At 41.9% G+C, this 27,113-nt stretch overlaps 1 protein-coding gene across 1 annotated transcript in view; it reads right to left on the bottom strand.

Annotated features, from left to right (window-relative positions):
- Nucleotides 1-5,205: 5,205 nt before the first annotated feature.
- LOC121586756 (elongator complex protein 2-like) overlaps nt 5,206-27,113 on the bottom strand; it is a 58,019-nt gene continuing 36,111 nt past the window's right edge. Inside the window, exons 16-22 of the mRNA XM_041903716.1 lie at nt 26,386-26,443; nt 24,981-25,053; nt 22,583-22,781; nt 19,146-19,267; nt 16,866-17,011; nt 15,853-15,966; nt 5,206-5,930 (exon numbers count right to left, since the gene is read on the bottom strand). Of these exons, the coding sequence (XP_041759650.1) occupies nt 5,753-5,930; nt 15,853-15,966; nt 16,866-17,011; nt 19,146-19,267; nt 22,583-22,781; nt 24,981-25,053; nt 26,386-26,443 (890 nt within the window). The 3' untranslated portion in view covers nt 5,206-5,752. The remainder of the gene's footprint in view (nt 5,931-15,852; nt 15,967-16,865; nt 17,012-19,145; nt 19,268-22,582; nt 22,782-24,980; nt 25,054-26,385; nt 26,444-27,113) is intronic.

Consider the following 27,113-nt stretch of genomic DNA (forward strand, 5'->3'; position numbering starts at 1 on the left):
AGAATAAAAGAAAAGAGAGAAGGAAACTGTTTAGGTTTGAAAAACAAGCAGGCTGAGAGACAGAGATAACAGTTTCTGGAGCTTGAAAAGCAGAGACTAACAGAGTAAGAAAAGGAACAGACGAGAGCAGAGTATTTAATGGCCACTAGGGGAAATAGTTGGGAGAGGTAGAACTCCAGAATAGAAGAGGAGAGAGATTTTACTAGGGGGTGGATCAAATAATTGAAAATGGATCATTTGAATGAGATCACATGTAGCAGATTTAGAGTAATCAATTAAATAATCATTGTATACTCAAGGAATTTTGAGGGATTTTATGAAGTTAGGCAGTATTTAGGTCATAAGAGGGAGCTACCAAATTAAGTTGAGCCTAACTATCTTTGATTGTTATTTTTCAATTGGGTTTTTCAAATAAAATAAAAACACACCCAGCATGATGTTTATAAAGGGTTGTTATGTTGAATTTAGGGAATTTTCATCAGTTCATAGGTGGTGTTTACTATGCTGTGGGATGGAACGGTTTATTGGGTGATATTTGAAACTAAATTCATGGAATAAGCTGCAGTAATCAGAAGAATGTACAATCTAAGGCGAGACAACTATTGCCTAGATCATTGATTTAGCAATAGGATCAGGTAGATAAGGACTAGAGAAAAAAAAATATATATAATAATTAGATGAAGAATGATGAGCTTTTTGGGGATGATAAACTACTGTAGAGCTTGGGTACCACATTATGCACTGCATACTGGGAAGTTAAGTGATCTTATCTATGGGAAGGCAATGGCAGCCCATGATAAAATCATTTGGAACTCTGAGGAGGAAGAACAGGTTATGTTGTTGCTCTCTTCCCAAACAGTCTTAGCTTTTCATAAATATATCAGGGATGTTACCCAAATGGTAGAGAGTAAAGAGGGATGACATTGGTCGTGGTTTAAAGATGATGTTTTTTTTTTTTTTGGTGGGCTATTAGAGATAACTAGGGTTAATCACGAACATAGAGGTTTTTATTCTTTGTTGCTAGGCAGAATACTTAGGTGACCTAAAAAATTGACTTGTCATGTCCAACAATCAGTCTTCAGGTCAAGCCTGGGAGAGCCGGGGTAGAACAGAAGTTTAACTAAACATAAGTGTTTTTACAAGATAAGAGATTGTTTGATTGGATTACTAATTGATTCTGAACTGAATGAAAGTCAAATTTAGCCGCCATAAAGACAAAGGAAGTGGGAGGAGCAATAAAGAAGCAAAAGACAATCTCAAAAATGAAAGGCATGGCAATTGGTTGATAAATAACCTAAGGGAATGTTTAGGAAGGTGGAAAAAATTGACACATAAGCATAACTATGTGTCAAGAGGGGGGAAGAGGCTAATTGTATTAAATAATATACGAAGGAGAGGACAAAAATACTTTTTAAAAAACAACATTTTTTTAGATACAGTCTAAAAAGAGAATGCAGTCAGAAATTGTTAGATTAATCTGAACATGTGTGAAGATAGTTTATTAACCACACCCGTATGTCAGAGGTTTTGTGCCCCACAGGTGAACTAAAGGAGAAGGTGACCCACTATCTAACCAGGTGACTGGTGAGCATCCAGTCACTAGAAGGAAAACTGGAAGCAGGCCTGTTGGGAAGGGCCCTATCAGGTTATGTTGGTAACCACCTTGGCCATTAGAATAGCATAGAGAGGGAACCTGGGTCCATGTTACCCACTGCAAGAAGGTAAGACCACATACAAGCACCGCTTAGCACACGCAGAGTTGACGAGCGGAACTGGGCCACAGGGTCCGGGGGTCACCTCTGTCAACGAAGATCTCCTACCCAGACCTATCATCACTGTAGTGTGTTCCTAGGGTGTGAGTATGGGGTGGTACCCGAGCAGAAGGACTCAAGACAGGAGAGGGTTGGCGGTTTTGGGGAATATGGGTGACCCTGAGCTGCATCATAGTCTCGGCAATAGTCGTGGTATGTCAAGATCCACCACCACCTCGCACCAATTACGCTATGGCCTTACCATTATTAAGAAATAAAAGGGAAGCGACCCGACATACTGACCGTCAAGGGCGAGTGATCTACAAAATAGGAGTCAGAGAGGGGTGGGGAGTAAGATTCAAAATTAGGATTAGGGATCTTATCAGAGCGGATAAGCAAGCAACAGGGGATTATAAGATCCCGTTGTATTTATGTTCAGCTCCCTCGGCAGATTGTTCCTGGGCTCAGGTATTTAGATATACTGGGGGACGGAGATATGAGACGGGGGGGGGCTGGACGTCCAGATGGAGGATAAGAAGGTATAACGACATCCCCACGGAGATGGTAGTAACGATAGTAAAGGTCACTAAAGAGGACATGAAAATAACTTACTGGGCTTGCGCGGACGTATACAGACGGGATACTTGTCTAAGATTATATTTGATGGAGTCAAAAGATATAGAGGGAGCAGGTACTGTCATTAATCCACTAACAGCAATAGACCGAGTAAATCAGTCAAGGGATGACGGAGTCAATTCAACTAACCCGTCCACTATGAAAGATTTTCTCCTCCAAGAATGGAACAATGGGGAAGTGGAGGGGGTCCCTGATGAGAATCTCTGGTTAAAGTGGATGAAATACACCGCTAGGGCCTTGGGGAGACCAATTGTTATGCATGCTCCATTGGGCGACCAACAATGTTGACCGCCCCAATGCCAAAGGCAATGTTTCCCTGTGTATTAGACCTTGGGTCCAATCAAAAAGAGCCAAATTGCACAGGGATTGGGCTGGCAAAATTGACATACTGGGCCAGCCCACCTAGATTCACTTTAACTCCTGGCGAATACCAGTGTTACAGACATAGAAATGGCACCCGTAACTTGGGTGATTTTGATGGCTGTAAGGAGATAATTAATGTGACTGATTTAGATAAGGAAGGGAGGGGAAAAAATTAGGGAACCTAACCATCCCTCTGACTGATGTGTGGTGGGCATGCACTAAAAAAGGGAGCATTCGGCAGACATTACCAGAGGGATGGGTGGGTACTTGTGCACCAGTATTGTTGGTCCAACCTGTAAGAATTGGTCATCAAAGACCAGTGACAGGAAGAATAATTAGGAGAAAAATAAATAAGTCAGGAAGGAAATAGCCCAATTTGGATAGATGGTATAGGCATCCCCAGGGGTGTTCCAGACGAATACAAAGCTATAAATCAAATATGGGAGAGTTTTACTACAACATTTTTCTGGTGGGTGACAAACAAAAATATGGATTGGATAAATTATATCTATTACAACCAACAACGATTTATTGACAAGACTAGAGATGCAGTAAAGGGGATCTCTGAGCGATTATCCGCCATCCCGCTCATAACTTAGTAGAGGTTGGTTCTAGATCAGGCAGAAAGGGCCGGTGTCTATAGAAAGATAAGCCATTGTTGCATATTTATCCCTAACAACACCACACTGGATGGGACAGTCACCAGAGCTCTTACAGAATTAACTGCACTAAGTGAAGGATGAACTGAACTCAGAAGTTAGTACATTGTGGATAGGGTGGTTTGATGAAATATTTGGTAAATGGAAAACCCTAGCAGCCACCATCTTAGGAGCGATCAGTGTTTGTATGGGTATTCTTGTATTATGTGGTTGTTGTCTTGTTCCCTGTGTCCGAGGATTGGTGAGTCAGGCGTTGGTGAAATGCAGTATCTAAACAATGATGAGAGATGGACTGACTCGGACTCTGACCAGGGGAATGTGAAAAACGATCCTCCAGGCTTGGTGGATGACGAGGATTTGGACCCTGAAAGACCGCGAATTGGATGAAATGTTTATTAGTTCTGATGTGATCTCTGAGATTAATCATGCTTGTAAAATACATTTATCCTGAATGTGGGAATATTTAGTCAAAGGGGTGGATTGTTAGATTAATTTGGATTTTAAGAATAATGACTAAAGAATTTCACCCCAAACACAGTATAAATGTTAGAATTATCATGTAGTGTCAACCCACTAACAGAGGGGGCGTTACTAACCATTCAAGGGGGAAGGCGGGAACTGTTTAAGAAAGCCACCTAAAGGTGGGAGGAGCATAGTGCCTTTGTTTGTCAAGGGGTATAAAAACAGTATGTTTGTGTTTTTGAGCAGAGCTCTCCTTGAATAAATTTACCGATAATTACTTGTGGATTGTGGACCTTGAATCATTGATGATTAAAACCAGAGCTTTACAACCTCTGGTAATGATTCAAGCTTAGGTTGAATTAGAGATAGAAATTCACATGACACCATGTCTTAAAGTAATGATGGACTGTCGTTTCTCTTTGCTTATTTGAGCTGTTCTTGCCATAATATGGACTTGGTCTTTTACCAAATAGGGCTATCTTCTGTATACCCCCCTACCTTGTCACAACACAACTGATTGGCTCAAACGCATTAAGAAGGAAAGAAATTCCACAAATTAACTTTTAAGAAGGCACACCTGTTAATTGAAATGAGGTGACTACCTCATGAAGCTGGTTGAGAGAATGCCAATAGTGTGCAAAGCTGTCATCAAGGCAAAGGGTGGCTATTTGAAGAATCTCAAATATAAAATATATTTAGATTTGTAAAACAAAAAAAATGGTTACATGATTCCATGTGTCATTTCATAGTTTTGATGTCTTCACTATTATTCTACAATGTAAACAATAGTAAAAATAAAGAAAAACCCTTGAATGAGTAGGTGTGTCCAAAGTTTTGACTGGTAGTGTATATTATTAGACAAGGGGCCCCAGAGAGTTATGGCCTACACTTGCACGCTACCGTGACAACACGTAACCATGGCTCCCTCTGCGGCATGTACAGTACATCCTAACCATGGGTAATGTCCCAAATGGCACCCTATTCCCTATTAGTACACTACTTTTGACCAGAGCCCAATGTGCTCTGCTCAAAAGTAGTGCACTAAGTAGGGAATAGGGTGCCATTTGGGACGCTACCACAGAGTTCCTCTGGTTCTCTCCTTGAGAATGAGAATTGTACCCTATTCAACCCTAGTACTCTGCTGTATCAAGCATAAGAGAAGGGCAGGGTATCTACTGCTAAGTTGTAGTATATATGAAGTAAATTGTATGGTATATCAACATCAACAGTATGCTATTACATTTTGCTACAGTGGGATGGAAATTGCCAAAGTAATGCACTCATCATTGTCATTGGGGTCAACTGGTTCTGGTACTCACAGGAATCAATCTATGTATACAAAAAGAGCTTTATTCAGATATGTAACTTCTTTACATTAAAAGCATCAGTACTGTGTCATCTTTTTCTAAGGACATTTCAAACCATCAGACCATGAAGAGAACACAATACACCACAAAGAAAGAAGATATGGTAATCAAGAAACCAGGGGACTTTCAAATATGACTTGATTTGACAGTTACTGAGCCCTAACAAATGAAAACATTAGCATAAAAGTATGTTGAAACGGTGAGCCTAATATCCCTCGTCCCAGACCTTAATAAGAGCATAAATACGAAAGATAAAGACCAGGGCTGCAACGAGAGAGAGAGAAGTCCTGGGCTAGGGGCGTCCTGAAAGCAGCCTGTAGGCCAGATCACCAGACCTCCAGACCTGGCCTTGTGACTCTCGTCTGAGCTAGCTGGCTGGCTGTCACACAGGGTGAATGGAATGACCCAGTGAATAGCCAGACCCAGGTCTGCTTCAGACAGCCCTGTAGTCTCAGTCAGCAGTGTGTCAAGATACCACGATCTAATGGTGTCAGTGTCTCCGGCCCAACGCTAGCTACACAGCCAGTCTGTTGATGTTAAAGATTTTGACAGAGTGGTCTGCCCCCGCACTGGCTAGCTGTACCCAGGAGCTGCATGCTGCTGTGTCCCTGCCCTCCTCCTCACCCCCCTGGCCGGCTCGGCCTGCCCTCGGCCTCCAGCGCAGCCTCTTCACCGTCAGCGAGTGACTCTGACTGGAGGGGGGAAGCATTGTCAAGGAAACAACACAAAGAGTGGTGACATACTGTACTACAGTCAGTGTATCAGTGTGTTGTTATGTCTACCTACTGTACTACAGTCATAGTGTATCAGTGTGTTGTTATGTCTACCTACTGTACTACAGTCATAGTGTATCAGTGTGTTGTTATGTCTACCTACTGTACTACAGTCATAGTGTATCAGTGTGTTGTTATGTCTACCTACTGTACTACAGTCATAGTGTATCAGTGTGTTGTTATGTCTACCTACTGTACTACAGTCATAATGTATCAGTGTGTTGTTATGTCTATCTACTGTACTACAGTCATAGTGTATCAGTGTGTTGTTATGTCTACCTACTGTACTACAGTCATAGTGTATCAGTGTGTTATGTCTACCTACTGTACTACAGTCATAGTGTATCAGTGTGTTGTTATGTCTACCTACTGTACTACAGTCATAGTGTATCAGTGTGTTGTTATGTCTACCTACTGTACTACAGTCATAGTGTATCAGTGTGTTATGTCTACCTACTGTACTACAGTCATAGTGTATCAGTGTGTTGTTATGTCTACCTACTGTACTACAGTCATAGTGTATCAGTGTGTTGTTATGTCTACCTACTGTACTACAGTCATAGTGTATCAGTGTGTTATGTCTACCTACTGTACTACAGTCATAGTGTATCAGTGTGTTATGTCTACCTACTGTACTACAGTCATAGTGTATCAGTGTGTTATGTCTACCTACTGTACTACAGTCATAGTGTATCAGTGTGTTGTTATGTCTACCTACTGTACTACAGTCAGTGTATCAGTGTGTTGTTATGTCTACCTACTGTACTACAGTCATAGTGTATCAGTGTGTCGTTATGTCTACATTCTGTACTACAGTCATAGTGTATCAGTGTGTTGTTATGTCTACCTACTGTACTACAGTCATAGTGTATCAGTGTGTTATGTCTACATTCTGTACTACAGTCATAGTGTATCAGTGTGTTGTTATGTCTACCTACTGTACTACAGTCATAGTGTATCAGTGTGTTGTTATGTCTACCTACTGTACTACAGTCATAGTGTATCAGTGTGTTGTTATGTCTACCTACTGTACTACAGTCATAGTGTATCAGTGTGTTGTTATGTCTACCTACTGTACTACAGTCATAGTGTATCAGTGTGTTGTTATGTCTACCTACTGTACTACAGTCATAGTGTATCAGTGTGTTGTTATGTCTACATACTGTACTACAGTCATAGTGTATCAGTGTGTTATGTCTACCTACTGTACTACAGTCATAGTGTATCAGTGTGTTGTTATGTCTACCTACTGTACTACAGTCATAGTGTATCAGTGTGTTGTTATGTCTACCTACTGTACTACAGTCATAGTGTATCAGTGTGTTATGTCTACCTACTGTACTACAGTCATAGTGTATCAGTGTGTTATGTCTACCTACTGTACTACAGTCATAGTGTATCAGTGTGTTGTTATGTCTACCTACTGTACTACAGTCATAGTGTATCAGTGTGTTGTTATGTCTACATTCTGTACTACAGTCATAGTGTATCAGTGTGTTGTTATGTCTACATACTGTACTACAGTCATAGTGTATCAGTGTGTTATGTCTACCTACTGTACTACAGTCATAGTGTATCAGTGTGTTGTTATGTCTACCTACTGTACTACAGTCATAGTGTATCAGTGTGTTGTTATGTCTACCTACTGTACTACAGTCATAGTGTATCAGTGTGTTATGTCTACCTACTGTACTACAGTCATAGTGTATCAGTGTGTTGTTATGTCTACCTACTGTACTACAGTCATAGTGTATCAGTGTGTTGTTATGTCTACCTACTGTACTACAGTCATAGTGTATCAGTGTGTTGTTATGTCTACATTCTGTACTACAGTCATAGTGTATCAGTGTGTTGTTATGTCTATCTACTGTACTACAGTCATAGTGTATCAGTGTGTTGTTATGTCTACTTACTGTACTACAGTCATAGTGTATCAGTGTGTTGTTATGTCTACATTCTGTACTACAGTCATAGTGTATCAGTGTGTTGTTATGTCTACCTACTGTACTACAGTCATAGTGTATCAGTGTGTTGTTATGTCTACCTACTGTACTACAGTCATAGTGTATCAGTGTGTTGTTATGTCTACCTACTGTACTACAGTCATAGTGTATCAGTGTGTTGTTATGTCTACATTCTGTACTACAGTCATAGTGTATCAGTGTGTTGTTATGTCTACCTACTGTACTACAGTCATAGTGTATCAGTGTGTTGTTATGTCTACATACTGTACTACAGTCAGTGTATCAGTGTGTTATGTCTACCTACTGTACTACAGTCAGTGTATCAGTGTGTTATGTCTACCTACTGTACTACAGTCATAGTGTATCAGTGTGTTGTTATGTCTACATACTGTACTACAGTCATAGTGTATCAGTGTGTTATGTCTACCTACTGTACTACAGTCATAGTGTATCAGTGTGTTGTTATGTCTACCTACTGTACTACAGTCATAGTGTATCAGTGTGTTGTTATGTCTACATACTGTACTACAATCAGTGTATCAGTGTGTTATGTCTACCTACTGTACTACAGTCATAGTGTATCAGTGTGTTGTTATGTCTACCTACTGTACTACAGTCATAGTGTATCAGTGTGTTGTTATGTCTACCTACTGTACTACAGTCATAGTGTATCAGTGTGTTGTTATGTCTACATTCTGTACTACAGTCATAGTGTATCAGTGTGTTGTTATGTCTACCTACTGTACTACAGTCATAGTGTATCAGTGTGTTGTTATGTCTACCTACTGTACTACAGTCATAGTGTATCAGTGTGTTGTTATGTCTACCTACTGTACTACAGTCATAGTGTATCAGTGTGTTATGTCTACCTACTGTACTACAGTCATAGTGTATCAGTGTGTTGTTATGTCTACCTACTGTACTACAGTCATAGTGTATCAGTGTGTTGTTATGTCTACATTCTGTACTACAGTCATAGTGTATCAGTGAGTTGTTATGTCTACCTACTGTACTACAGTCATAGTGTATCAGTGTGTTGTTATGTCTACCTACTGTACTACAGTCATAGTGTATCCGTGTGTTGTTATGTCTACCTACTGTACTACAGTCATAGTGTATCAGTGTGTTATGTCTACCTACTGTACTACAGTCATAGTGTATCAGTGTGTTGTTATGTCTACATACTGTACTACAGTCATAGTGTATCAGTGTGTTATGTCTACCTACTGTACTACAGTCATAGTGTATCAGTGTGTTGTTATGTCTACCTACTGTACTACAGTCAGTGTATCAGTGTGTTATGTCTACCTACTGTACTACATTCATAGTGTATCAGTGTGTTGTTATGTCTATCTACTGTACTACAGTCATAGTGTATCAGTGTGTTGTTATGTCTACATACTGTACTACAGTCATAGTGTATCAGTGTGTTGTTATGTCTACCTACTGTACTACAGTCAGTGTATCAGTGTGTTGTTATGTCTACCTACTGTACTACAGTCAGTGTATCAGTGTGTTGTTATGTCTACCTACTGTACTACAGTCATAGTGTATCAGTGTGTTGTTATGTCTACCTACTGTACTACAGTCATAGTGTATCAGTGTGTTGTTATGTCTACCTACTGTACTACAGTCATAGTGTATCAGTGTGTTGTTATGTCTACCTACTGTACTACAGTCATAGTGTATCAGTGTGTTGTTATGTCTACATACTGTACTACAGTCATAGTGTATCAGTGTGTTATGTCTACCTACTGTACTACAGTCATAGTGTATCAGTGTGTTGTTATGTCTACCTACTGTACTACAGTCATAGTGTATCAGTGTGTTGTTATGTCTACCTACTGTACTACAGTCATAGTGTATCAGTGTGTTATGTCTACCTACTGTACTACAGTCATAGTGTATCAGTGTGTTATGTCTACCTACTGTACTACAGTCATAGTGTATCAGTGTGTTGTTATGTCTACCTACTGTACTACAGTCATAGTGTATCAGTGTGTTGTTATGTCTACATTCTGTACTACAGTCATAGTGTATCAGTGTGTTGTTATGTCTATCTACTGTACTACAGTCATAGTGTATCAGTGTGTTGTTATGTCTACTTACTGTACTACAGTCATAGTGTATCAGTGTGTTGTTATGTCTACCTACTGTACTACAGTCATAGTGTATCAGTGTGTTGTTATGTCTACATACTGTACTACAGTCATAGTGTATCAGTGTGTTATGTCTACCTACTGTACTACAGTCATAGTGTATCAGTGTGTTGTTATGTCTACCTACTGTACTACAGTCATAGTGTATCAGTGTGTTGTTATGTCTACCTACTGTACTACAGTCATAGTGTATCAGTGTGTTATGTCTACCTACTGTACTACAGTCATAGTGTATCAGTGTGTTATGTCTACCTACTGTACTACAGTCATAGTGTATCAGTGTGTTGTTATGTCTACCTACTGTACTACAGTCATAGTGTATCAGTGTGTTGTTATGTCTACATTCTGTACTACAGTCATAGTGTATCAGTGTGTTGTTATGTCTACCTACTGTACTACAGTCATAGTGTATCAGTGTGTTGTTATGTCTACCTACTGTACTACAGTCATAGTGTATCAGTGTGTTGTTATGTCTACCTACTGTACTACAGTCATAGTGTATCAGTGTGTTGTTATGTCTACATTCTGTACTACAGTCATAGTGTATCAGTGTGTTGTTATGTCTACCTACTGTACTACAGTCATAGTGTATCAGTGTGTTGTTATGTCTACCTACTGTACTACAGTCATAGTGTATCAGTGTGTTGTTATGTCTACCTACTGTACTACAGTCATAGTGTATCAGTGTGTTGTTATGTCTACATTCTGTACTACAGTCATAGTGTATCAGTGTGTTGTTATGTCTACCTACTGTACTACAGTCATAGTGTATCAGTGTGTTGTTATGTCTACCTACTGTACTACAGTCATAGTGTATCAGTGTGTTGTTATGTCTACCTACTGTACTACAGTCATAGTGTATCAGTGTGTTGTTATGTCTACATACTGTACTACAGTCATAGTGTATCAGTGTGTTATGTCTACCTACTGTACTACAGTCATAGTGTATCAGTGTGTTGTTATGTCTACCTACTGTACTACAGTCATAGTGTATCAGTGTGTTGTTATGTCTACCTACTGTACTACAGTCATAGTGTATCAGTGTGTTATGTCTACCTACTGTACTACAGTCATAGTGTATCAGTGTGTTATGTCTACCTACTGTACTACAGTCATAGTGTATCAGTGTGTTGTTATGTCTACCTACTGTACTACAGTCATAGTGTATCAGTGTGTTGTTATGTCTACATTCTGTACTACAGTCATAGTGTATCAGTGTGTTGTTATGTCTACCTACTGTACTACAGTCATAGTGTATCAGTGTGTTGTTATGTCTACCTACTGTACTACAGTCATAGTGTATCAGTGTGTTGTTATGTCTACCTACTGTACTACAGTCATAGTGTATCAGTGTGTTGTTATGTCTACATTCTGTACTACAGTCATAGTGTATCAGTGTGTTGTTATGTCTACCTACTGTACTACAGTCATAGTGTATCAGTGTGTTGTTATGTCTACATTCTGTACTACAGTCATAGTGTATCAGTGTGTTGTTATGTCTATCTACTGTACTACAGTCATAGTGTATCAGTGTGTTATGTCTACCTCAAGCAGACTGTATGTAAAAGAGGTGGTTAGGCGCATGGTAATATAGAATAATGAATTGTATTTCTATGGTTAGGTCAATCATATTGCATGATAAACAGTGTAATATTGCCTGGGATCTAAAGACTTGTGTTAGCTCCCTGAGTCTGTCACATACAGATATAATGCACACACACACATAAAAAAATAAATATATATATACAGTGAGGGAAAAAAGTATTTGATCCCCTGCTGATTTTGTACGTTTGCCCACTGACAAAGACATGATCAGTATATAATTTTAATGGTAGGTTTATTTGAACAGTGAGAGACAGAATAACAACAAAAAAATCCAGAAAAACGCATGTCAAAAAAGTTATAAATTGATTTGCATTTTAATGAGGGAAATAAGTATTTGACCCCTCTGCAAAACATGACTTAGTACTTGGTGGCAAAACCCTTGTTGGCAATCACAGAGGTCAGACGTTTCTTGTAGTTGTCCACCAGGTTTGCACACATCTCAGGAGGGATTTTGTCCCACTCCTCTTTGCAGATAATATAATAATAATATGCCATTTAGCAGACGCTTTTATCCAAAGCGACTTACAGTCATGCGTGCATACATTTTTTTTTTATTTTTTTTTTTGTGTATGGGTGGTCCCGGGGATCGAACCCACTACCTTGGCGTTACAAGCGCCGTGCTCTACCAGCTGAGCTACAGAGGACCACGCTACAGAGGACCACAGATCTTCTCCAAGTCATTAAGGTTTCGAGGCTGACGTTTGGCAACTCGAACCTTCCATCGTCCCTTTGATGCGGTGAAGTTGTCCTGTCCCCTTAGCAGAAAAACACCCCCAAAGCATAATGTTTCCACCTCCATGTTTGACGGTGGGGATGGTGTTCTTGGGGTCATAGGCAGCATTCCTCCTCCTCCAAACACAGCGAGTTGAGTTGATGCCTAAGAGCTCTATTTTGGTCTCATCTGACCACAACACTTTCACCCAGTTCTCCTCTGAATCATTCAGATGTTCATTGGTAAACTTCAGACGGCCCTGTATATGTGCTTTCTTGAGCAGAGGGACCTTGCGGGCGCTGCAGGATTTCAGTCCTTCACGGCGTAGTGTGTCACCAATTGTTTTCTTGGTGACTATGGTCCCAGCTGCCTTGAGATCATTGACAAGGTCCTCCCGTGTAGTTCTGGGCTGATTCCTCACCGTTCTCATGATCATTGCAACTCCACGAGGTGAGCTCTTGCATTTGCAAATAATCGCACCAACTGTTGTCACCTTCTCACCAAGCTGCTTGGCGATGGTCTTGTAGCCCATTCCAGCCTTGTGTAGGTCTACAATCTTGTCCCTGACATCCTTGGAGAGCTCTTTGGTCTTGGCCATGGTGGAGAGTTTGGAATCTGATTGATTGATTGCTTCTGTGGACAGGTGTCTTTTATACAGGTAACAAGCTTGAGATTAGGAGCACTCCCTTTAAGAGTGTGCTCCTAATCTCAGCTCGTTACCTGTATAAAAGACAGCTGGGAGCCAGAAATCTTTCTGATTTGAGAGGGGGTCAAATATTTATTTCCCTCATTAAAATGCAAATCAATTTATAAAATTTTTGACATGCGTTTTTCTGGATTTTTTTGTTGTTATTCTGTCTCTCACTGTTCAAATAAACCTACCATTAAAATTATAATAATAATAATAATAATATGCCATTTAGCAGACGCTTTTATCCAAAGCGACTTAGTCATGCGTGCATATTTTTTTTTTTTGTGTATGGGTGGTCCCGGGGATCGAACCCACTACCTTGGCGTTACAAGCGCCGTGCTCTACCAGCTGAGCTACAGAGGACCATTATAGACTGATCATTTCTTTGTCAGTGGGCAAACATACAAAATCAGCAGGGGATCAAATACTTTTTTCCCCTCACTGTGTATATATATATATATATATATATATATATATATATATATATATACACACTGCTCAAAACAATTTAAGGGAACACTAAAATAACACATCCTAGATCTGAATGAATGAAATAATCTTATTGAATACTTTTTTCTTTACATAGTTGAATGTTCTGACAACAAAATCACACAAAAATTATCAATGGAAATCAAATTTATCAACCCATGGAGGTCTGGATTTGGAGTCACCCTCAAAATTAAAGTGGAAAACCACACTACAGGCTGAACCAACTTTGATGTAATGTCCTTAAAACAAGTCAAAATGAGGCTCAGTAGTGTGTGTGGCCTCCACGTGCCTGTATGACCTCCCTACAATGCCTGGGCATGCTCCTGATGAGGTGGCGGATGGTCTCCTGAGGGATCTCCTCCCAGACCTGGACTAAAGCATCCGCCAACTCCTGGACAGTCTGTGGTGCAACGTGGCGTTGGTGGATGGAGCGAGACATGATGTCCCAGATGTGCTCAATTGGCTTCTGGTCTGGGGAATGGGCGGGCCAGTCCATAGCATCAATGCCTTCCTCTTGCAGGAACTGCTGACACACTCCAGCCACATGAGGTCTAGCATTGTCTTGCATTAGGAGGAACCCAGGGCCAACCGCACCAGCATATGGTCTCACAAGGGGTCTGAGGATCTCATCTCGGTACCTAATGGCAGTCAGGCTACCTCTGGCGAGCACATGGAGGGCTGTGCGGCCCCCCAAAGAAATGCCATCCCACACCATGACTGACCCACCTCCAAACCGGTCATGCTGGAGGATGTTGCAGGCAGCAGAACGTTCTCCACGGCGTCTCCAGACTCTGTCACGTCTGTCACATGTGCTCAGTGTGAACCTGCTTTCATCTGTGAAGAGCACAGGGCGCCAGTGGCGAATTTGCCAATCTTGGTGTTCTCTGGCAAATGCCAAACGTCCTGCACGGTGTTGGGCTGTAAGCACAACCCTCACCTGTGGACGTCAGGCCCTCATACCACCCTCATGGAGTCTGTTTCTGACCGTTTGAGCAGACACATGCACATTTGTGGCCTGCTGGAGGTCATTTTGCAGGGCTCTGGCAGTGCTCCTCCTGCTCCTCCTTGCACAAAGGCGGAGGTAGCAGTCCTGCTGCTGGGTTGTTGCCCTCCTACGGCCTCCTCCACGTCTCCTGATGTACTGGCCTGTCTCCTGGTAGCACCTCCATGCTCTGGACACTACGCTGACAGACACAGCAAACCTTCTTGCCACAGCTCGCATAGATGTGCCATCCTGGATGAGCTGCACTACCTGAGACTCCGTCTCATGCTACCACTAGAGTGAAAGCACCGCCAGCATTCAAAAGTGACCAAAACATCAGCCAGGAAGCATAGGAACTGAGAAGTGGTCTGTGTCACCACCTGCAAAACCAGTCCTTTATTGGGGGTGTCTTGCTAATTGCCTATAATTTCCACCTGTTGTCTATTCCATTTGCACAACAGCATGTGAAATGTATTGTCAATCAGTGTTGCTTCCTAAGGGGACAGTTTGATTTCACAGAAGTGTGATTGACTTGGAGTTACATTGTGTTGTTTAAGTGTTCCCTTTATTTTTTTGAGCAGTGTATATATATGTATGAAGCATAGACGTTCTTATATACAATTTCCAAAGGTGCTGAATCTGCTAAATGTTTATTTTGAGCTACACAATGTTGTTTTCTACAGTAGTAGAGGAATAAACCAAACTTCCACAGGCTTTGGCCTTCAGTCCATATATTTCCCTTCCTTCTCTTCATGACTCAGTGAAAACGCCAACAGGTGGGGCCTTCACAAAAAAGAGCCTGCTGATTGTATTTCCTCTTCAATAACCCTCCGTTCAATACACCCACCTGAGGATGTTCTTTCTATGGCTACCGTCCAAATGGTACACTAGTCCCTATGTAGTGCACTACTTTTGACCAGGACCCATAGGGTAGGAAACAGGGTGCCATTTTGAACGTACCCTAAAAACTCTCGGCAGAGTCATAAAAACTCCCGCCTAAAAAGTCAGAGTACCTTTTGGGGTATTTGTCATTGAGAGATGTTGTCTTGAGGAGGCTCCAGTGTAGAATAATGGAACCAGTGCTAATAGGACAGCTGGACTAAAGGACTGTAGTTAGTCAGTGCCAAAAGGTGTGTGGGGGGGGGGTAAAATACTATTTTAGAAACTGAAATGTGTGATGAAAGCTTGGGATTGTGTGTTTGTGGTGCGTGCATGCATGCATGTTTGTGTAAAGGATACGAGGAGTCTGTCTCTCCATATCTGGTCCAGTCTGATGCGCCAGCAGGCTCCTCACTGGGTCTCCACTTATACAGCAGGACCTGGCCACTCTCCAGCCCCACCGCCAGCAGGTAGCTGGAGAAACATCCATCAATCAATCAATCAATGAAACTTTATTGTCCCAGATGGACATGTGGATGACAGGCAGGCTTATTGTCCCAGATGGACATGTGGTTGACAGGCAGGCTTATTGTCCCAGATGGACATGTGGATGACAGGCAGGCTTATTGTCCCAGATGGACATGTGGTTGACAGGCAGGCTTATTGTCCCAGATGGACATGTGGATGACAGGCAGGCTTATTGTCCCAGATGGACATGTGGTTGACAGGCAGGCTTATTGTCCCAGATGGACATGTGGTTGACAGGCAGGCTTACAACTAGACATGCATAATAGTTCAACACAGATAACACAAAAGACTAAATAACACAGAAACATCATCATCAACTTAAGAAGCCGGCTGGAAATAAAGTGCATGTGGAAATAAAGTGCATGTGCAAATAAAGTGCATGTGCAACTCAAATATGGGTTACTAGGCCATTGACAGACAGCACACACAGGTGGCTACAAGGGAAGCATACACACACCATCCATACACACTCCATCCATACACACTCCATCCATACACACACCATCCATACACACTCCATCCATACACACTCCATCCATGCACACTCCATCCATGCACACTCCATCCATGCACACTCCATCCATACACACACCATCCATACACACTCCATCCATACACACTACAAATAAGATATGAAACCCCTAGGACCTCTTGTTGATCTGAAAGGATTGGATAGGTTAAAGGCTAAAGCTTCCCTATGCCTTCTTGCCTTCTGATAGGCTGCGTATGCATTTCCACCATATTGCTAATACCTATCCAATTGCAGGCCTACAATAGTGTCTAGGGTGAAGGGGGCTAGCGGTTAAATTGGAATTCAGAAAATAAGCGCTGCTTCAGTATTGTACCTGTTGTCGGGGCAGAGGACGGGGCAGAAGGAGACAGCAGTGGCCGAGTCTCCTACGTCTAATATGGAGGAACAGGGCCGGATGACTGGGGGTTCAACAGGGGTCACACTGGCCTCAGAACTACTGCAGTGACCCCATACTATCACCTGTAGAGAGAAAATTTAATGAAGTTATACTGGAACTTCAGACTAACACAAAGCGGCTTGCGAAAGTATTCACCCCTCTTGGCATTTTTCTTATTTTGTTGCCTTACAACCTGGAATTTAAATTGATTTTTTGGGGGTTTGTATCATTTGATTTACACAACATGCCTACCACTTTGAAAATCCAAAATATTTTTACTTGTGAAACAAACAAAATAAACAGAATACTTGAGCGTGCATAACTATTCACCCCCCCAAAGTCAATACTTTGTTGAGCCACCTTTTGCAGCAATTACAGCTGCAAGTCTCTTGGGGTATGTCTCTATAAGCTTGGCACATCTAGCCACTGGGATTTTTGCCCATTCTTCAAGGCAAAACTGCTCCAGCTCCTTCAAGTTGGATGGGTTCAGCTGGTGTACAGCAATCTTTAAGTCATACCACAGATTCTCAAATTAGATTGAGGTCTGGGCTTTGACTAGGCCATTCCAAGATATTTAAATGTTTCCCCTTAAACCACTCAAGTGTTGCTTTAGCAGTATGCTTTGGGTCATTGTCCTGCTGGAAGGTGAACCTCCGTCCCAGTCTCAAATCTCTGGAAGAATGAAACAGGTTTCCCTCAAGAATTTCCCTGTATTTAGTGCCATCCATCATTCCTTCAATTCTGACCAGTTTCCCAGTCCCTGCCATTAAAAAACATCCCCACAGCATGATGCTGCCACCATCATGCTTCACTGTGGGGATGGTGTTCTCGGGGTGATGAGAGGTGTTGGGTTTGCGCCAGACATAGCGTTTTCCTTGATGGTCAATTTTAGTCTCATCTGTCCAGAGTATCTTTTTCCATATGTTTGGGGAGTCTCCCACATGGCTTTTGGCGAACACCAAACCTGTTTGCTTATTTTTTTCTTTAAGCAATGGCTTTTTTCTGGCCATTCTTCCGTAAAGCCCAGCTCTGTGGAGTGTACGGCTTAAAGTGGTCCTATGGACAGATACTCCAATCTCCGCTGTGGAGCTTTGCAGCTCCTTCAGGGTTATCTTTGTCTATTTGTTGCCTCTCTGATTAATGCCCTCCTTGCCTGGTCCGCGTGTTTTGGTGGGCGGCCCTCTCTTGGCAGGTTTGTTGTGGTGCCATATTCTTCCCATTTTTTAATAAAGGATTTAATGGTGCTCCGTGGGATGTTCAAAGTTTCTGTACTTCTCCACAACTTTGTCCCTGACCTGTTTGGAGAGCTCCTTGGTCTTCATGGTGCCGCTTCCTTGGTGGTGCCCTTTGCTTAGTGATGTTGCAGACTCTGGGGCCTTTCAGAACAGGTGTATATATACTGAGATCATGTGACAGATCATGTGACACTTAAATAAAGGCGACCTGTGTGCAATCTAACTAATTATGTGACTTCTGAAGGTAATTGGTTGCACCAGATCTTATTTAGGGGCTTCATAGCAAAGGGGGTGAATACATATGCACGCACCCCTTTTCCGTTATTTATTTTTTAGAATTTTTTGTATCAAGTAGTTTTTTTCATTTCACGTCACCAATTTGGACTATTTTGTCTATGTTCATTACATGAAATCCAAATAAAAATCAATTTAAATTGCAGGTTGTAATGCAACAAAACAGAAAAAACGCCAAGGGGGATGAATACTTTTGCAAGGCACTGTAGGCTATGTGTGTGTCCCAAATGTCACCCTATTCCCTATATAGCTCTATGGGCCCTGGTCAAAAGTAGTGCACTATATAGGGAACAATGTTACCATTTGGGATGCAGCATATGATTAACAGTATTTTACTGCCTCTTCCTTACCATTGTGACCTTTACTTACTGAGGAGCTCATTTGTAACTAACAACCTTTAAAGGATGATGCTGGCTTGAGATTAGCACATCATTACATTTCATGCCAGTCTTGCATTGACGTCAAAGGAATCTTAAGCTAGGGATCAGGGTCTGTATCAAAAAGGGTCTCAGAGTAGAAGTACTGATTCATTATGATTTAAAAGGCAAAGCTGATCCTTGATCAGCACTCCTTCTTTGAGACGCTTTGTGAACACACGTCCAGACCTAAGTGAATAGACGTTGAAGTCTGGAGAATACAAGCTACCTCTACTAACAACACTAAGGTTTTGCTTGTGTAGAATAATTACCTTCTTGTCTCGACTCGACGTCACAAAGTACTTGTTGTCGGAACTCCAGTCACATGACCATATGATGCGTGTATGTATGGCCGTGTCCTTCCTTGTAGATGTGTGCAGGGAGAAATGGGGTTCTGGACAGGGGAGACACACACAGGCACAATATATGACATTATTTCAAATGCCCATCTACCTTGCAACATTTGTCACACACAAAAACAAGCTTTCTAAACAGTACATAACTGCTCAGCGGTAACAATGAATCTCTCCACTGACACACAACTAAACCCAAAGCCTCAGTTTCTCCTCTCCATGATGTCTGTCATGACACACTGTTGTCTGTGTAGTTCCATCAGCCAGCCCTCTAGAGAGACACTGTTGTCTGTGTAGTTCCATCAGCCAGCCCTCTAGAGAGACACTGTTGTCTGTGTAGTTCCATCAGCCAGCCCTCTAGAGAGACACTGTTGTCTGTGTAGTTCCATCAGCCAGCCCTCTAGAGAGACACTGTTGTCTGTGTAGTTCCATCAGCCAGCCCTCTAGAGAGACACTGCTGTCTGTGTAGTTCCATCAGCCAGCCCTCTAGAGAGACACTGCTGTCTGTGTAGTTCCAGCAGCCAGCCCTCTAGAGAGACACTGTTGTCTGTGTAGTTCCAGCAGCCAGCCCTCTAGAGAGACACTGTTGTCTGTGTAGTTCCAGCAGCCAGCCACAGCATTGTTTCCCCCCTCTAGAGGTTGTTTGTATTCAGGCTGGCTGTCTGGCTCTGTCTCAACCCACCTCCAGACACACACACGCAAACACACAAACACAGACACACATGATTCGGCTGGTTCTGTCTGTCTTAGGGATGCGCATTTGACATTTTTTGACTGTTCCAAGTACTCACTTTTTTTTTTTAAGAGTACAAAAAAATTAGATATATTTACAACACAAGGGCAAGGCCCGCATTGGAAAAAAATGTGTGCCAACATTTATCTATATGCCAACAGATCGCAACAATGCCTAGTTTATCATAACCACTACAGATAACACATCCTAATGGCTGGATTGCCTCATACATATTCAGTCAATAAAAAACAATTGCCATATTAATTTATTCAAACTGTAATATCAACTAGTTATATTATATCGTGGAACACAATCTTCAGAAAGGCAGTAACCTCAGCAGTGGTGCTTGCTTGTAGAAGACTATGGCTGTCCAATGGCATAGCCTTGTTTTGTTCATTTACCAGACAAGACGCTCTTATTTCCCGAGCCCTTATCACAGTCAAGACACCTATTTTATAGCAAAAAAACATAATGTAATTTAACAGAATAAAATATAAACAGAATATTTTTCCAAATGTTGCCAGTGCGATGTGATGCGCATCTCACGTCTGGAGCAGTTATTCTCAGAGTGATCATTTGAAGCGGGGCTCAGTTTGGCGTGTTGAAAGAAAAAAATAAAATAAAAATCATTTTTATTTTTTTTTATTTTAGATATAGGCCTCAGACGTTCAATTTAGTTTATTCTGCCTGTTCTTTGGAATTTTCTAAATGGATGAACAATTCCACCACATAGAACACTGCATGGTGATGAATTATGGCCACTACATCTGTTTGGTGAGTAGGCCTAGGCTTATTGATTCTGATGAAAATACGCTCTTTGACTTTATCAAACTAAAGTTTTTGCATATTTTCAGTGTGGAACCTGTCTGTGTTTAGGGGGGGGGGGGTTATAGTCTAGGCTAACCAATTCTAAATAGCACTAGCAGTTTACAAAGTAGCCTAACTGCACCTGGTTGGAACACATATTTCCCTCCTTCAATCAACCAGTCCATTTTGAATTTGTGATAAAACTGTCATCATTTGGCAAGGAATTTAGCTTGTGTATCCCATCAGCAAACAGATTTTTTTTATGCCCACTGTCCCACCGTTTGTATAGGCATGTTTCCTGTCCCACCGTCTGTATAGGCATGTTTCCTGTCCCACCATCTGTATAGGCATGTTTCCTGTCCCACCGTTTGTGTAGGCATGTTTCCTGTCCCACCGTCTGTATAGGCATGTTTCCTGTCCCACCGTCTGTATAGGCATGTTTCCTGTCCCACCGTCTGTATAGGCATGTTTCCTGTCCCACCGTCTGTATAGGCATGTTTCCTGTCCCACCGTCTGTATAGGCATGTTTCTTGTGTGTGAACTCAGCACGCGTGTGTAGAGGGAGTGGTCGGAACGCAGTTGAGTGAGTGAGACGCTGAGGGGAAAGGGACTTTAGGGAAAATAACTGTGTGATGCTTGCCTTGGTTTATTTTTTGTTGTGCCCCGCAAATGCACATGTACAAATGGAACACTAGAGTAAAAGCTAATTATTAAAACAAAAAAATGAGGGACAAGCCACAAAGCACATTCCACCCAATAGTTTTGGAAAAAAATTTGATCTCTGGTTAAAGAAAGAGTTTTGACGTACGTTTCATTACTCATACCCATACCTAGTCTGCCTGTATCAGCCCGTCTCCAGACAGCGCCATGGCTAATAGCAGTGTAAACACACACACACACACACACTCCTCCCTACACCTGCACACACATACTGGTGCTGTCGGAGCTTAGGTAGGCCTGTCTTCTATCTACAGCCACTCTCCATCCCTGTCTTGACGGGCCGCCTGGGCCATCCTGTACTGTGCTTTCCAGCCCCTCGATTGGCAAGTCTAGACTGGTTAAGCAGAGTTAAGAGTGTGTGTGTGTGCGTGCGTGCGTGCGTGCATGTGTGTGTGTGTGCATGTGAGCCTGTGAGTAATTCAGGGCTCAACTGGAACAGACTACCAGTTCGCCGGGTGCAGGGGAACCCACCGAGGCTCCCGCCACACAGGCAAATAGGGAAAGAAAAACAGTTGCTCCACCGGTTAGGGCCGTGTCACTGGTGATTTACCTGACTGGGTTTAAATGGGGATTGGAGACATTGGTTGTTTGGCGCCAGACTTTCCCTAGGCTAAGTAAAACAGGACTAAACTAGCTCTTGGCTGCTTAAACACCTGACATGAAACTGAACTAACTCCAAAAGCAGGAAAATACAATTAAAAGAAAAAGCATGTTGAAAGAAAGAAAGAAAGAAAGAAAGAAAGAAAGAAAGAAAGAAAGAAAGAAAGAAAGAAAGAAAGAAAGAAAGAAAGAAAGAAAGAAGAAGAAAGAAAGAGAAGAAAGAAAGAAAGAAAGAAAGTTGATGGGTGAAGTTGATGTTGGGGGTTGTGGGGGGGGTTGAAGAAGAAGAGTGTGTGTTGGATGAGGAAGCTGTTGTGTTGTTGTTGAGTGGATGGTGGGTTGTTGAAGAAAGAAAGAAAAGAAAGAAAGAAAGAAAGAAAGAAAGAAAGAAAGAAAGAAAGAAAGAAAGAAAGAAAGAAAGAAAGAAAGAAAGAAAGAAAGAAAGAAAGAAAGAAAGAAAGAAAGAAAGAAAGAAAGACATGACCCCTCAGCTCACCTGTGTTTGTAGGGGTAGCGGCGGGGTCGTCCCGTCTCCATAGCGACCAGGTCCTGTCCCGGGACACGGCCAATAGGAGCCGTCCGTTGGGAGAGAAGGCCATCTGGGTGACGGTGAGGCTGTGGCAAGGCAGCGCCTGTAGCTGGCGCCAGGAGGTGGCGCTCCAGAGCAGCACGGCCGCATGCTCGGCCTTAGAGGCCTAGAACCAGAGAAGAAGAGATGCAGTTGGAGGACCATACTGAACTAGCTCAGCCTTAGAGGCCTAGAACCAAAGAAGAAGAGAAGCAGTTGGAGGACCACACTGAACTAGCTCAGCCTTAGAGGCCTAGAACCAGATAAGAATAGTGGATGGAGGACCACACACATAGCTGACAAGATAGTCATAGGAAACTATACCATACCATTCCAGCCATTAATATGAGCTTGTCCAAGTGCCACCAGCCACCACTGTATTGTATAGTTTTAGCCAAACTAACTCCATTCCTCACCAGTGGGCATACAGTACACAATTCTACTCCCTCTGTGTTTGGTAAACACTCATTTTAAGCTTTGACTCAAAGATGTACTAGCAACCCTGGTCTAGTCTATTCAAGTGACGTAAAAAATTAAAATATATTTTTACGTTCTGTAGGCCTATGTTTTTATTGGCTAAAGGAGAGACAGCAGGAAAGATAAATGGGCCGAATTGGAACCCACAGCAAATACTGTATGCACGGACTGCTAGACCACCCAGGTCAGGTGACGTCTGCCTTCAAATCACATCATTCCAATTGTGATAGGAATCTGAATGATCCTGATGGCTGCTAACAGACTTCAACTGACAGATAAAAGGTTATTTCTCTGAAAGATCGACACTATCAGATTGATTTAGCTTCCGATTAAAAAGCTGACTGTCCACCCGCACTGACACTGACCTCTACCAAATCCAGCAGCAACGTTGGACTTCCCCTGTGTGCTAACGTGTGTGTGTCTGTCTGTCTCTTTCAGTGTGTGCATGCCCAATTGTGTGTGTGTACGTGCATGTCATAGTGTGTGTTTGTGTGTGTGCCCACCAGTGGTGGAAAAAGTACCCAATTGTCATACTTGAGTAAAAGTAAAGATACCTTGATAGAAAATGACTCAAGTAAAAGTGAAAGTCACCCAGTAAAATACTACTTGAGTAAAAGTCTAAAAGCATTTGGTTTTAAATATCAAAAGTAAAAGTATAAATTATAAAAAATTCCTTATATTAAGCAAATCAGAAGGCTCAATTGTTTTTTGTCTTCTACGAATAACCAGGGGCACACTCAGAAAGAATTTACATACGAAGCATTTGTTTATTGCGTCTGCCAGATCAGAGGCAGTAGGTATGACCAGGGATGTTCTCTTGATAAGTTTGTGAATTGGACCATTTCCCTGACCTGCTAAGCATTCAAAATGTAACGAGTACTTTTGGATGTCAGGGAAAATATATGGAGTAAAAAGTACATTAATCAACCGATTCAAATAATCAACTAATCATCGAACTTTGGTCATTTGAATCAGCTGTATAAAAAAAAAAACCTTCACCCCTTGGGGTCCCGAGGAACGAGTTTGGGAAACACTCCTGTAACCAGTAAATTACATATTTAAGGAGGCGGATCTACAACACATATTTAGAAATATGTTACGATGCAATGTCAACATGATCAAACACAAGTTAACCCTTTGTGTTAACCCTTCAAAGAAAAATAGGCAACTGATATATGGCTGTCACCTAACAAAAAATCTAAAGATCCTTGTGCGCCCAGTTGAGAGCCGGGAACTAGGTAGGTTCAAAGCCATAGATGAAGAAGAGAGAATAAAGCTGTGATTTAACGTTGGTTGGACCAGAGCTAGCTAGCTAGCTATCTAACAAGCTTGTGTGTGGAGAGTGGCACCAGAATTTAAAATAAAAACACGTCTTACCTTTTTTGTAGTTAATAAATCCAATGTGAAATGTGATAACTATAGTATCCTTAATTAGCATTGAAAAAGTTAATCCAGCCTTCTCTAATAAAATTTGTTTTATCTCCCCATTTTCTGAATCACGCTTGTAACGTCAGTAGGCTACAGTAGACTATGCTTCGGAGGGGGAGGGGCAGGTCGCCTACACACGCACAAACACTGGCAAAGACTTCCAGCTGGCCGGCAGACAGGTTCTGAATGACATAGTGAGGGCTTTGCATAGGCACTTTGTTGCATTTTTTTGTGGGACTTGAAAAAAATGCCGGTTCTGATTACTCATTTTATTTGTTAAAAAAAATTCGGTTTTCAGTTCTGTTCCTGAACCAGTTCCATCCCCTGCTAATAAGTACAATCTGAGATGTGGTGTGTGGGGGTGTGCGTGTGTTTTGCTACAATCGCAGATAGACGTTTGGCCTCCCACTTGTCACACTACCTTACATGCCGATGCCACCACCGTCCTCCCACTGTCAGACGCCAGACAGAACATCTCAAAGCCGTGTCCGTACCTGGAGAGCGGGAGAGGGAGAGAGAGAGAGAGAGAGAGAGAGAGAGAGAGCGGAGGGGAGGGAGGGAGGGAAGTGGAGTGATGAGAGCTTAGTCACCAGATAAGACTGTGATAAAAGCCAAGTGGTCAAACTTGAAGCACAAACAATCCTCCTGAAAGTTTTAAAATGGCGCATCTAAGAATCTCTGTAGAATCTCGCTTCTGGTGTCAGAGCTGCCGTCCCAAACGGCCCACTATTCCCTATTTAGTACATAGGGTTCTGGTCAAAATTAGTGGACTATATAGGGATTAGGGTGACATTTGGGACTCAGCCAGAGAGTGGAAGGTTTTCTAGCTGGAATTATGGAGATTCTACTCAGACAGCCTATAAAGGTTAAGAAGACACAGAAACCTTACTGGTAAAGACAGCTAGAGCTAGACTGTGGAATTAAACAGTGACGTACAGGACTCTAGAATAGCAGACTGCACACACGTGGGCACACACACACAAGAGCACAGAAACATCTCATCCTCTCAACCTAACAAACCTTCTAAACATTTCGTATTCAGAAATATACTCAAAATAGAAACCCTACCTCAGAATCAAAAATATGATGCCACATGAATTTTAATGTTGCTATTACGTGTTCAATTATACAATGCATTCCTTGCCAAATGGGAGTAAGAAAAGTGCTATTCAAAAATACAATGGCTGCACTTGCAGTAAATGTCACAGCTGTACGTCATGTTAACGCAGGACTGACTGGTAAATAGATTTAACATTGGAGGCAATATATTCTGCTGGGGAGAGAAGAGGCTCATGGGGAAATCTGCATTCTGATTAGTGGGAGGTCTTTGGCTGGCTCCGAACGTGGTTTAGAAACTCAGACCCATTTTCAGACCCATTAATCCTCACAGGAGGCGAAACAAAACATAACTGGTAATTTGTCTATAAATATGAGAAATGCATTGAAATGTCATGTCGCAAGGAAAATGGATGCTGCTCACAAAAGGTTGAAATCATAGATGCCTCGTGTACATTCCTAGACAGAAGGAAACAGCGCTGAAACGTTTTCTGACAAGTCCCCATCTGATTCTGTAGTTGATAAAGTGTGTGCAAAAGTTGTATTCTCTAACATTGGCTGCCTTTACACAAGCAGCCCAATTCTGATATTTGGCCAAATGTTTGGCAAAACAGCTGATCTGATTGGTCAAAATACCAATTAGTGGAAAAAGATCCAAAGAATTGGGCTGCCTGTGTAAATGCAGCCATTGAGACAAAAAATGTGTGTGCGTGCGTGCTTGTGTGAGGATGGAAAGGAAAGGACTGTTAGAAGGATCATGTGACACTAACAGTTTTTGGACCTCAGGCCATAGTGTGTTTTGGAGAAGGTGGTCCTCTGGAGGGGGCTCTGTGGACACACACAATAACAAAGAAAGTCAATTTCAAAATAATTACAAACTGTATTTAACATATTCAACATTCACTCTAATGGGAACCATTTTCCAATTGACTAAATGAAGATTGTATCTATGTGGAGATTGTATCTACAGTGGGGAGAACAAGTATTTGATACACTGCCGATTTTGCAGGTTTTCCTACTTACAAAGCATGTAGAGGTCTGTAATTTTTATCATAGGTACACTTCAACTGTGAGAGACGGAATCTAAAACAAAAATCCGGAAAATCACATTGTATGATTTTTAAGTAATTCATTTGCATTTTATTGCATGACATAAGTATTTGATCACCTACCAACCAGTAAGAATTCTGGCTCTCACAGACCTGTTAGTTTTTCTTTAAGAAGCCCTCCTGTTCTCCACTCATTATCTGTATTAACTGCACCTGTTTGAACTCGTTACCTGTATAAAAGACACCTGTCCACACACTCAATCAAACAGACTCCAACCTCTCCACAATGGCCAAGACCAGACAGCTGTGTAAGGACATCAGGGATAAAACTGTAGACCTGCACAAGGCTGGGATGGGCTACAGGACAATAGGCAAGCAGCTTGGTGAGAAGGCAACAACTGTTGGCGCAATTATTAGAAAATGGAAGAAGTTCCAGAGGAGGAATGGGA

This window comes from Coregonus clupeaformis, chromosome 17 (assembly GCF_020615455.1).
Source record: "Coregonus clupeaformis isolate EN_2021a chromosome 17, ASM2061545v1, whole genome shotgun sequence".
NCBI lineage: Eukaryota > Metazoa > Chordata > Actinopteri > Salmoniformes > Salmonidae > Coregonus > Coregonus clupeaformis.